The 13174-nt window shown below is 38.3% G+C and overlaps 1 protein-coding gene across 1 annotated transcript; it reads right to left on the bottom strand.

The window, feature by feature from the left end:
- Positions 1–916: 916 nt before the first annotated feature.
- On the bottom strand, positions 917–10954 carry irak4 (interleukin-1 receptor-associated kinase 4). The gene is made up of 11 exons (XM_034685594.1): positions 10412–10954; positions 9320–9465; positions 8895–9065; positions 7716–7876; positions 7571–7635; positions 6045–6159; positions 5840–5949; positions 4998–5184; positions 4413–4475; positions 3939–4103; positions 917–1123 (listed from the first exon to the last, which is right to left on the bottom strand). Exons 1-11 carry the CDS (start codon positions 10570–10572, stop codon positions 1061–1063), a joined length of 1407 nt encoding a protein of 468 aa, XP_034541485.1. The 5' UTR covers positions 10573–10954; the 3' UTR covers positions 917–1060.
- Between the last annotated feature and the right edge of the window lie 2220 nt (positions 10955–13174).

Here is a 13174-nt window from a genome sequence, read left to right as displayed (position 1 = left end):
CTAATAAGGTGCTGTACATCTGTGGTTGCATTATTCTATAATCAATTTGTGATCACTTTTAAGCATGTAAGAGATGATTTCATGGATAGCCATAGACTTTCAATGTAGACTTACACTGAGAGGATCATATTAGACTATTTAGGAACTAGATTAATGATCTCTGGAAAAGAGTGGGAACCCTGAAATGATATAATAGTATCTCAAGATACTCAGCAATCGAACCTTCCAACACATAGCAGTGACAGAATTTTTTACATTACAGCACACACAGTATCAACACCATAGGCGTTTCTAGCCCATTTTTGGGGGTGCTGAAGCCCCTCTAAATTGAATCCCAGCACCCCTAAAATTTGAGAGATTTTTATTTTAATTTTTTTTACTGTATGTCCTTTTTTAACAAGCTAGAAAAGTTTCAAAACCATACAGTACTGCGTTAAAACGTAATATTTTAACAACAAAAATACAGCAGCTCCACCATGTTTTACATGTTGTGCATTGAATTTCAAATGAAAGTCCAAAAAATAACTCCAAAGTCAATTTTTTGTATTTTTGGTACTCACTATAGCAGGCTGGTTTACTCCAGAAACATACATACAGTTTATGTATATGTTGAGGAGCTGCTGTATCAACATGAGTTGTCTTTCCCCAGAAATTAGGGTTACCATATGTTTCTTTTATGATTCCAATCCATTTCTCTTTTGCTGTGGCTCAGCATTTAAATAACCTTTATCAGATTTGATGGTTTAGTCACAGACTTTCTTAAAAAGTGTTCTACTTTTCTTTCACAAATGTGGGAACGAAATTGCATTTAAAAAGTACAAAACAGTGAAATGTATCTTGCACGGCTAAGCACCCCTAAACATCCGATCCTAGAATCGCCCCTGATCAACACAACCATGAAACTAAGCTCGATACGTCTTTTTCAAAATAAAATTTAAAAAACATAAAAACTGGAAGAAAAAACATCATAAAGAGAACATTTATAAAAAATATATAATTTTTGGTCAGTCAGTTGATACACTGTAAATACATGAGGCTCAGAAATCTTCTCCGGGATGTTTCACTGCAGTACCAACAAATCCACAGAGATGTTTTTGACCACTCCTTTGATCTCCAGCAGAACCTGTAAACAGAGATATTAATATTAAAAATTAACACAGACAGTCTGCAGATTATAACACATGCTTAATCTTGAGTATCTTGTTTATACAAAGTATAATTTTGCATATGCAGGTACATCTGTGATCTCATGAAAGCAGTAAATCCCCCATGTTGCTTGTGTTTCCCTGAGCTACATCACTGATTCATCAAAGTTTTATCATTCTCTTACAGTCGTCAACAATCTGCTTTAACTTCACTGAGACAAATAGAGCAAAGATAAAACATGAGATAACTAATAAGCAAAATGTCTTTTACTTGCTTACTAAAGGAAGAAGAATACAGCATCAGTCATACATTAATGATTTATGAAACAAAGGAAAACATAAAGAAGATACCTTTTGTCAGACAATTTCATCTTAAAACCCAAAGCATCAGATTGGTGAAAGGTTTTGTCTGTGTAGCCAAAGCCTGATACAGTGAAGTCCTCTGTTTCTTAAACTTCAATTGTCCCACCCAAACACATAATTGAAGACAGACTGGCACTGTAGCTTATTTTTATTTCATTTTTTAGTTTATTCTAGTCTTTTTTTAATGCATTCATTGAGAGGAAAGGACACAGTAAGAAACTGGTAGAGAAAGTGGGGAATGACATGCAGCAGAGGGCTGCAGGGCAGTATCAAACCAGGGCTGCACGCTTCAAGGACCATGGCTGCACGTAATGTAACCACAAGGCCAAACCGCCACAGTGTAGTTTACTTTAGGTTGATTCCACCTACATTCTTTCACTGTTGTAAACTCTCAATTATGCACCAATTCTGTAATCCTGTTTTTCAAAATACTTACGAATCCAGTGAGAATCAAGGGGATTGGTGTGGAGCTGCAGACAGGCTAGAGCAGTTAAATCATATTACAGTTTTTCCTGAAATGTCGCTTTGGTACATTTCTCAAATCATCCTTGACATTTGCAAAATAGTAAGTGCATTTCTCAAAACAATTCGTACAAATAGCAAAACACCATGGATTAACGGCAAAAGCCAGTATCTTCCTCAAAATCCTTAGTTCATCTCTCAAAAGTAAATATCTGTGTCAATGAACATGTCAGTGCCATCAGAGTGACAAGTCCTTGTGTCATTGTGTACGGATAAGACAGTCAAACTGCTGAGTCATGTTGTCAATAACAGTGTACTCTGGAGGGACGTTCTGATGTAAACTATGGTTAAAGTTTTGATGACAGTTATTGTAAATTGTAAGTTACATCTCAGTGTATGTGGGAGATTGATTGCAAGAGACTGGACAAGAGTCACATTTACGCTTTTACTGTTTGTACTTGAATTTGTTGCCTCCCAACTCCCCCACCACGCAGCCTCACTCCTCTTCCTCTTCTTTTTCTCTCTGGCTGTTGACCCAGTCCAATTCCTTGTCCTTCCATTGTCCTTCCTTAACATTGTGTTGTGCTCTGGCTTTATATATACTTGTCAGTTGATGGTTCATGAGATGCACCTTTGAGCTATTTCAGAAAACTGGTTGATCATTGGTTGATCTAATGCTTCACACATTTCCCTTCGTTAGAGAAAGTCAAGATTCACCAGGGAGCAATTTACCAATTCAGGACAGATTTAGAAAAACAGTCTGATGGAAATGTACAGAAATATGTCTGACAAATTCTGACAACATGTTCAACCATTTTGCATGTGAAGACTTAAGCGATGAACTAATGCCTAAATGTTGTGGAGGGTGAGACTATTCAACAGAGACCCATTATAATACATTTTGATCAACATGACATAAGCACTTGATAATGTAGGAAACAGCAGAGAATTGTACTTAATCAATTGCATGGATGTACCAAAGCATTTGCAATTTGTTCAAAGAATTGAGAAAGGGCTTTTTTGATGTGCACAAGTGACGCAATGACGTGAAGATTGAACAAGTAGTTTTGAGAATTTCAATTCTGATCTGAGAAATGCACCAAAGCAACTGAGGAAAACTGTAAGACACTGACTCAGGCGATGTTAGTTTTGGTCAGTTGAATGAGGTTTGTCAGGACTTTCTTCAGCACATTTATTATTGGTGCTTCTTAATGCAGTTGTTCAAAAGGGGATCTTGAAATCAGGTTGTTCCCCAAAACAACAAAAACTGTTATTGAAAAGGTGAGGCAATCTTGCTTTATCCAGATAAACGTCCAGTTTGAGTTGTTCAAATCTTTTGATTAGGATAATTTTTCTTAAAAAAAATCAGGATTACTCTGATCCAATCAGAGGGCTGGATTTCAGGAACAAAGGGTTAAAAAGAAGGCTTAACTTGGTCAAACAATACAGCATGTTTTCAATGGTCTCAATATTTTGAACATTTATTTTATTATTCTGCTCTTGATTTGCTGAATTACTACAGTAACATAGTGATGTAAGAGTTGTGAAAATAAAGGATTTTTACCCCTCAAATGAATTCACCAAATGTGTTACTGTCAAACAAATATTAAGCTGGAATAAAAACTGCCGGGATCTATAGGTTTGTGTGGATTTTAGCGCCCCCTGTGGACAAACTTTGTAGCATGAAGTCCAAGTAACTGGTAATCCTTAAAAGCCCGTATCTGAACAAGACTGATCCTTTCCAGTCTTTCTTTGAAAAACTGTGACCAAAGTAAGACGCATTACCTGATCCTGGAGAGAAAAAAAAAGTGGATTTCCAAATCCAGATCACTCTAATCCAGATTAAAACGCTTGAACAACCAAGCCCTGGAGCTGATAAAACCAGTATTCTTCTTAAAGTGACAGTAAAAGTAGCACAGACGACAGGCTTACACTATATATTTTAGCATCTGTCTTCTCTCACTGTACCTGTTTGATGACTGGCCGTCTGTTTTTCCTCTCGTGGAGACAGTTACAGGCTAAAGAGTAGATACTCTCCACATGGCTCAGCTCCCAGTCTCCCATCTTCTTGTCCAGGAAGTCCTCCAAAGTCAGGTCCTCTTCTTCATCATCTATATCATCCCTTATATCCATCTGGGGGAGTGAAGGAGGGAAAACAACCACTCAATCTATGAAGAAAATGTTGCTGATTTTGCTCATTTGAAGTGCTTTTACATGCTGGATAAGCTTGATGTGGAGTGTCCATTTTTCATTTCGCCCTTACACTCTGGATTTGAACAATGATCACTACAGATAAAACTCATTTAAATCCTTTCAATGACTCACTAATGACTCCTAACTGATAACATGTCCTTACTAATTAAATACTAAGTCCTTAATAAGCCGAAATCATAAACTGATGCTTGATAGATCTGCAGTGAAAGCCTCTTTTGTGCTGCTTACCAGGAACTGGGGCTCACGGTTTTCAGCGGCTGGCGGGAGTCCAGACAATAATTCTAACAACACCTGTAGACGGCAGAGAGATAAGGTTAATCACATGGCTCTGGTCGACAAAAAACCTTTATTCCCCTTCCATGAGCCAGGCAGGATTACAGACACCGCAGTGTTTCCACAGCTGTACTATAAGACATAGAAGCTGTAGGCTGTATGGAAGGAGAGACAGTTTAATACAGTGCTGCTGACCCCATAAATCATTCATCCAGTCTGATGCATTTGATGATGTGTTTGACACTTGAAGCTACTGATACAGCTGTGCCCTCAACTGATTCAGATTTTCAGTAGAAAATAATGACAGCTGATATATAAAATACAGCTCTTATTTCACGAATGAGAAGAAATGTATACTCTAATGTTTGCATCCTGTATTTATGTATGTGTCAGTACTTTAGGAGAGCCTTGCACTAAAGTAAACTGCTGAGTCGTGTTTAATATTTTACAGTACAGCTGCACTTTTCCTTCCTGACATAATATCCTGATGTGTGTGATAGTGCATGTCTTTCAGTGTGTGTGAGTGTCTGCAGTGTTTACCACTCCAAAGCTGAAGACGTCAGATTTCGCAGTGATCTGTCCTCTCAGCGCCTCGGGTGCCATGTATGCACGGGTACCCACAACCCTCTCCGTCATCATGGTGGTCAATGTATGCTTGGCCGATGCTCTTGTCAGCCCAAAGTCAGAGATCTTTGCCACAAAGTTTTCATCCAACAGGATATTTGCGCTGATGAAAAGGAATAAAACATTGTTAGCACTGACATCAGAAAAGGCGATCTGTTCATGTCTGAATAACAGTTCTTCATTTTGGGAGTAAAGAGGAGAGGATCAACACCACAATTGTGTCTGACAGGTAAATGGGAAGCAACAGCCAGCAGCTACTTAGAATAACTTAGCTTAGCTGGCATGAGTGGAAACAGGGGGAACTAGCAAGCCAGTCCAGGAGCCAGTACATTAGAAGCTCACTAAAAGCAATTACAGCTAGTTCAATACAGCCGTCCAATCACAGGAATTCAATACAATATTGAACATCACAGAACCCTTTTCCATTCTTTATGCTAAGCTCAGCTAACATTCCATTTTCTGGAGTTCCATATTTAACTATAATGTCTGAGAGATGGTTTGAGAAATTATATTTCAATCTATCTAAAACGCTTCTTGGCTGCGTTTACTCCGTCTTGAGAGCTTTTTGAGATCTGATAGCTCTCTCATTTGCAGAAGATGCATGATGTGATTAAGAGTAAATGGGTTCCCAGAGTGGATTCAATCTTTCACTTAAACTCTCAGTAAGACAGTGAGTAAGCGTATATTCTAAATGTTGAACTTTTGCCATTAAGAGAAGATTAAGTGCATCTTTAAAGGGGAAAGATTTCTGTATTTACCTTTTAACATCTCTGTGGAAATGATGATTGTTATGCAGATACTCCAAGCCTCTTGCTGTCCCTTCAGCTATTGAACATCTCTGTCGCCAGGAGAGTGGAGGGCTTCCTTCCTTAAAGGACAAAAAAAATCATACTATTAAATCATCTTTGTGAGAACAAGTGTAATAGGGTGTAACAGAAAGTCTGCAAGAGAGGTACTTCTTACCAAGCAAGCTAGCCGGTCTAGTAGAGACCCATTGCACATGAGCGCGTACACCAAACATGGGTGCTGTCCATCACAAGAAAATCCCACCATGTCGACCAAATTCTCATGTGTCAACCTGTAGAATCAAATCGAATCAGATCTGTACTTGCAGAGATATGATGCATCATGTTAAGCTACTACCTCAGCTGTGTGCAGTGTACTTTAATTAAGGTAAAGCTAAGAAATTGTTACCTAACATTAAGAAGTGACACAGATAGCAAGGTAATGTTAAAACTAACAACAAGCTCCCACCTGAATATCAAAACATATTTGTATATTCACTACATAAACCAAGTTTTAGCACTGCTAGTGGGCAGGTTTTGTTAGCTCATGTTCCTTGGACAGGGCTAGGCTCGCTGTAAACCTCTAAAGTTTTGAAGAATAGCAGCTATAGCTACCAAAAGGGACACAGGAAAATGCTAAATGCTATAATCTATTTGGATTAAGTCACAACAACAGTGGCTGATTTCACACAACCATGACCATATAAAGTTTGATCAAATCAGCCACCAAAAGACTGGTCATACTAGACCAAGTACTATTAATTAAAAAGGTATTTTTGAATCTCTGAATGAATGGACAAATTCATGTTTAAAAAAATCTCCAACCAATCCTGTAAAACATGTCTACTCTTCTCTGTCGATTACAGAATTGCCCTTTAATATTTCATCATCAAGTGGGAATATTTATAATATCTGTATAAACCAATTACACTGTTAACTGGAAGTTCATAACTGCATATATATATGGCAAGCCGTTCAGGAAATAAATATATGTTGAATGGAAGTCTGACTATATGGAATGAAAGTCAGAATATATTTAATGAAGTCTGAATATATGAAATGAAAGTCTGAATATATGGAATGAAAGTCTGTCGCAGGCCATACATGATGTCATTTTTCATTCCATATATTCAGACTTTCAATAAATATATTCAGACTTTAATTCCATATATTCAGACTTTCATTAAATATATTCAGACTCCATTCCATATATTCAGACTTTCATTAAATATATTAAGAATTTCATTTAATATATTCAGACTTCATAATATACATTTAGACTTCATTCCATATATTCAGACTTTCGTTCCATATAATCAGACTTTCATTCCATTCAGACTTTCATTCAATATATTCAGACTTTCAGGCTATTATATATATATCATAATTTCCTGAACGGCTTGCCATAATATAAATAAATATATATATATATATATATATATATATATATATATATATATATATATATATATATATATATGTATGTGTGTGTGTGTGTGTGTGTGTGTGTGTGTGTGTGTGTTTAATATCAAGCTCACAGACTGCTTTTATTACTTTTGCTCTCTAGTGCTACTATTTGGATTAAGATATCTTCTTCAAAAGCAGCTGGTCTGCCCAAGCTAATAAAATCTGATGGCTATGAAGCAGCTATGAGTCACACCAAAACAAGCAGAATAAAGGATATAAAACAAAGAGGAGACATACACTCTCAGAGTTTGTATCTCTTGGTCAAATTGCACCCGCAGCTCATCTATGGAAACGTCATCCCCCTAAAAGAGAACATGTTTACTGTTGTGATTTTTCAAAATGGACAAAAGTGTAGGATCAGCATGAATATGTTTTCACTTACTGGACTGAGTTTTTTAACTGCAACAGGTTTGTCATTTAGGAGACCTTTGTATACAGTGCCAAAGCCTCCCTCTCCGAGCCTGCAGCCGCCATCTGATATGGGCCGGTCGTCAAAGTTGCCTGTAATCCTCATCAGCTCATTGTACAAGAAACTGGAGAAACCTAATGAAGGACTCAGAGAAAATTGCTGTGTTAACTGTTGTTGTCAAAGCTCCTTTGCTGCTACCTGCTGGCTGCTGGTGTAAAATGATATTTCACATGCAGCAGGACTGTCTCTGTGGAAATCACAATATCAGAGATGTAAAACATTTTTATATAAGAAGGCATTTCTCCACCCCTAATTCTTGAATTTTCTCTGCATTCAGGTGTCTTGTTTTGCTTCTGTCTTTTTTTATTCCCCCTGTTTGCACCTTTTTTTACGCTTTGTAATTCTCTGCTTTTTTGTTGTGAAGCACTTTGTAACCTTGTTAAGAAAAGTGCTATAAATAAAGTGTATTATTATTATTATATATACAGGAGAGAAACACTGAACACACTGGCACCAGAGGGAATACTGGCAGAGTAGCATCATGCTAACAGAGCTAACACCGGACACGAACGCCACATTGGAAGGATTTCACCTGCTGTGGGCAGACAGGATACAGGAGAGCAAGACTGAACTAACTGGGGAAGAAGGCCAGCTCAGTCCTGGACCCTGTGGAGGTGGTGGCTGACAGGAGAATTATGGCCAAGCTGTCGTCTCTGATGGACATTTTTTTTTTATATATATATTCTTGTTGAAATTCTTCTTTTTGTTTAATGCTGTAACTCCATGAATTTCCACGTTGTGGAACGAATAAAGGAGTATCTTATCTTATCTTATATTATTACTACTCAAATGTTGTCCCAGCAATGTTACTTAGAAGCTCTTCGGGTTTTATCAACCCAAGTCTGCACCGCTTCCCGATAAACAAAGGAATACAGAATGTCAAAACACAGAAAGCCTCATAATGTTATCAAACTGAAGTTTCTAAAGTGTTCCTTTAACAGTGACAGTCTGTTACTGCCACATGCTTCACACACTCTTCTTATGTACAGAATCAGACCACCACACGACTGTATCCATAGCAAGTCATTTTCTAGCCTCTCTTCCAAATGACTGAATGTAACTCTTAAAAATCAGATTCATATATGTAAGCACCTGGTTGGCCTTCTTCAGTGCTTTCCAGTGGAGACTGTGTTGGCAGCACCGGGCTGTCAGGTGATGTCTGTGGATCTCTGTCTTCCAGTAGTCTTGTAGGACAGTCATTGTATGTTTGAACTGGTGCAGGGGCCAGCTGTGTTACTGCAGGCACACACTCTTCTACAGCATCTGGACAGAAGAAAACAAATTAAAGTGAGTTAATTTCTGAACATGTTGCCATGGTCTTCATGTTAAATAAACAGTTGAGATATCATTTTGAGGAATACTTTGGAATAAAGAAAAGCTTTTACTGTAAGAGGTGGCATTTGTTGCAGACACATTTTATATCTGTTATCACAGCAGACTATTACTTCAAATTTACTACAAACAGGAAGTTTCAATATTTCATAACACGTGATTACTATAATGTGTAGATATCATACCAGGTAGCAGAAGACAAGCAGCAGCCAATAACTTGTTACTCTTTAAGATGTCCACAAGTTCACCCACTGTACTGTTGGCGGTCCCCCAGTCTGACAGCAGCTCCACTGTTGGACTCTTGCCCTGAGCAATGAGGCCCTCAAATCTCCTGATGAAAAACATGTTATATTAGAAAAGAGGATGGCTGGATAGATAGATAGATAGATAGATAGATAGATAGATAGATAGATAGACAGACAGACAGACAGACAGACAGACAGATAGAAAGGCAGGCAGGCAGGCAGATAGGAAGGCAGGCAAGCAGGCAGGCAGGCAGGCAGACAGACAGGCAGGCATACAGAGAGATAGGCATGCAGGCATACAGACAGATAGACAGACAGGCAGGCAGGCATACAGACAGATAGGCATGCAGGCATACAGACATATAGGCATGCAGGCATACAGACAGATATACAGACAGGCAGGCAGACAGACAGATAGGCAGGCAGGTGGGCGGACAGGCAGCCAGACAGACAGATAGACAGACAGACAGGCAGGCATACAGACAGACAGGCATGCAGGCATACAGACAGATAGGCATGCAGGCATACAGACAGATATACAGACAGGCAGGCAGACAGACAGATAGGCAGGCAGGTGGGCGGACAGGCAGCCAGACAGACAGATAGACAGACAGGCAGACTGGCAGACAGGCAGGCAGACAGACAGACAGACAGGCAGGCAGGCAGACAGACAGATAGGCAGGCAGACACAGCTAGGCATGCAGGCAGACGGATAGGCATGAAGGCAGACAGACAGACAGACAGACAGGCAGGCAGGCAGACAGACAGACAGACAAATAGGCATGCAGGCAGACAGATAGGCAGACAGACAGACAGTCAGACAGACAGACAGACAGACAGGCAGACAGACAGACAGATAGGCAGACAGACAGAAAGACAGACAGACAGACAGACAGATAGGCAGACAGACAGACAGACAGACAGACAAATAGGCATGCAGGCAGACAGATAGGCAGACAGACAGACAGACAGGCAGGCAGACAGACAGATAGGCATGCAGGCAGACAGACAGACAGACATAAGTTTTCCTACCTCACGTGGTGCTGTGTGTATTTAAACTCCCCGCCCGGCTTCCGTATCGACACAATCACATCTTTCCACCTGTCTTGAGGGTCCAAAAAGTCGGACAGCTTGCGAAGTAAACTATACCTGAGGTTGCGGATGTAAGTAGAGGAAGTCACTGAATTATTCATTTTAAGTGGGACTACCGACACAAAATCAATTAGTGTGTTAACTGTCTGAGTTAAAACGCTGGTATGGGTGTGTTTTTGTTATGGGTTGTCCGTGTCGTCCTTAAAATACACCTTTAAAAACGGAACATCAGAACCCTGACTGAAAGCAGTTTCTAAAATTGTGGATTTCCGTTATTGAGCAACTTCCCTAAACGTAACACAGCAAGTCTCCACCTTCAATGCGGAAATACAAGCAGCAATGGAGCTAAAGAAGCTTCAGATACCGTTTTCCCTTCTGATGTAACCAAGAGAACAATTAAATCACTGTGTTTCGAGTTTATGTTTAAGTTTGTTAATTCAATTAGACTAAAGAGGGGGGGGGATAATAAACCGTAAGAGGCAGAGGTTCTGTGCCTGCCTCCATGCTTACAGTGTGACAGTGACCTCTAGTGGACAAACATGAGATTACAGCCTGTGGCTCAAGTTTGAGATCGAGTGACTTCCAGTTCTTCTATGAAAGTAGTTTCTACTATGATGAGTAGTAGTTTCTCTACACAAATTTCTCTGAGCTGGAAAATAAAACACATGGACACAGGACAGAATGCCACATACTGCACTGTTTTCCTGTTAATTTTCTTATTATAAGTAGTATTTTTTCAACTTAAAAATAATTTTAGCAACATCATATAAAGACTGACCTCCTTGAAAAGTGTGCAGTTTATTTTATATCACTGGATTGAATGTAATATTAGTCAGTCACTCCATAACAATATTATAACTTATTACCAAAAGTAAGAACAAAGACCTGCGGTGTAGTTAGTCTCGCTTTTAATTGAGTTTCATTCTTATAACAGATTTATTTATTTATTTATTTATTATATAGTTCAAATTGTAGTCACTTTTATTCTATTTATTTATTTATTTATGTACTTGTTTATTTTCTTTTTTTTAAGTATAGCATCTTATTTTCTTTTAATGGTTTAATATTTTAGTGTTTTATTATCTTAGAAATTTATTTTATTTTGGTGTTTTAATTCCCTGTGTTGAGTTTTAACATCTTATTTTACCTCCAGTGTTTCTTCATTAAGATATCATGAGAGCGTGTCCTCAGTTCGTTCAGCAACTTATTTTTTCTTTTTTCTTTTCTTTTTATTGTTTTTATTACTATTGTTGCATATACTGTGTTCTTAACCTTAGGATTGTGGGGTTGGTTTGGGGTTGGGGTTGGGGTGGGATCTTTTTCTTTATTTATTCTATTTTAAGTTGTTTTTATGTACAGCACTTTGTGTTAATATATCATTGTATGAAAAGCGCTTTATAAATAAAGTCTGATTGATTGATTGATGATATGGTTTTTTTTTTATATATAAATATAACTATAATACAATTTAGTACAAGTACCTTAAAACTCCACATCAGTATCTTATTTGAGTAAATATATTAACGAGTTATTTTAGACCAATTCATAACTGAATATAGTAACATATACCACAAATATGTACATCTTTGATGACACTTGGTGGAAAAAAACGTTTCACAGTTTTTGTGTCATTCCATCTACACAGACTGTTTTCTGTATTCCTGTGCTTTTGTCAGCAAACATCATATTAAATAAGAAATTATTCAATTTCTTATTATTAAGCTTACTGACACACTCCAGAGTTATTGTATCAGGCCCAATACAGCTTTTTGATTCTGTCTTATTTTTGTCTCTTTTTAGCTTCCTTACCTCATCGGTTTTTACCACCATCACTGGCAGAGTATAAGCAGGTAAGAACTGGAAACACTGAGTGTTTACTCACTGAGAAGGTCATCTGGTTCATCCAAAACCATGCTGGCAATGTACACAAAACACATCACAGGAGGAAAAAAGAAATCATAGTTATCATCGCCCTTAAAACTACAAACAACCTCATCAGAACCAATCTGTGCCAGTTACTGCTGGCAGGTTTGCAAACAAATGGAAAAATGTGCTCCTAATTGCTTGGATTATAATTTCTGATTTGCACGACTAATACTTGATCTGTTTGTGGAGTTTTAGTTGCTATTTACGTTGTGTTTGTTGAATTGTGATCAGTTCCATGTGGACTGAAGGGTTGGGCCGTCTCGCTGCATGGGTGGAGTGATAAGTTGCGAGGCCTGTATGAGTGTCTGAGAGAACATAATACTTTAATACCATGCATGAGAAAACATTTTAATGAAATGAAATCATGTGAAATCAAACCAGGCGGACAGAAACGAGAATCTACAGCAAAGCGAGTGGTTCTGTGAGACTGTACGTAAACACAGCATGAGATAAATGTTTCTGTTTGCATTCTACCATCATGCTCATGAAAGCACAGAGATAATGCTGATGTGTATCAGGTAGTGCATGTCCATCTGTGGCCATTTGGACGTTTTTTATTTTTGTAGGTATTTGGTTGCAAATTCAGCGGAGATGTTGACTTGAAGATTGCTCTAGGAATATTCAGAACATTGGGTTGGTATTATTATTTGCCTGGCTGCTTCTCACTGGAAGGAAGCAGCCAGTGGATATGGCTTAAGTGAAAGGACCCATGCTGGGCTAAAAACATGTAAGCCAGGATCCCAACTGTAAAGACCAGTGCACATCATGGGAACAGGT

Source organism: Notolabrus celidotus, chromosome 6 (assembly GCF_009762535.1).
Source record: "Notolabrus celidotus isolate fNotCel1 chromosome 6, fNotCel1.pri, whole genome shotgun sequence".
Classification (NCBI taxonomy): domain Eukaryota; kingdom Metazoa; phylum Chordata; class Actinopteri; order Labriformes; family Labridae; genus Notolabrus; species Notolabrus celidotus.
The sequence above is the reverse complement of the archived record's forward strand: the minus strand, read 5'-3'. Positions and strand labels throughout refer to the sequence as shown.

Excerpts from the sequence above, each read along its gene's own strand:
- irak4 (XM_034685594.1), bottom strand. The coding sequence starts at position 10,572 with ATGAATAATTCAGTGACTTCCTCTACTTACATCCGCAACCTCAGGTAT. Across the intron at positions 7,877-8,894 it reads CACTGAAGAAGGCCAACCAG|GTTTCTCCAGTTTCTTGTAC; the intron begins GTGCTTACATAT and ends GTCCTTCATTAG. Across the intron at positions 6,160-7,570 it reads GAGATACAAACTCTGAGAGT|GTTGACACATGAGAATTTGG; the intron begins GTATGTCTCCTC and ends TTGATTCTACAG.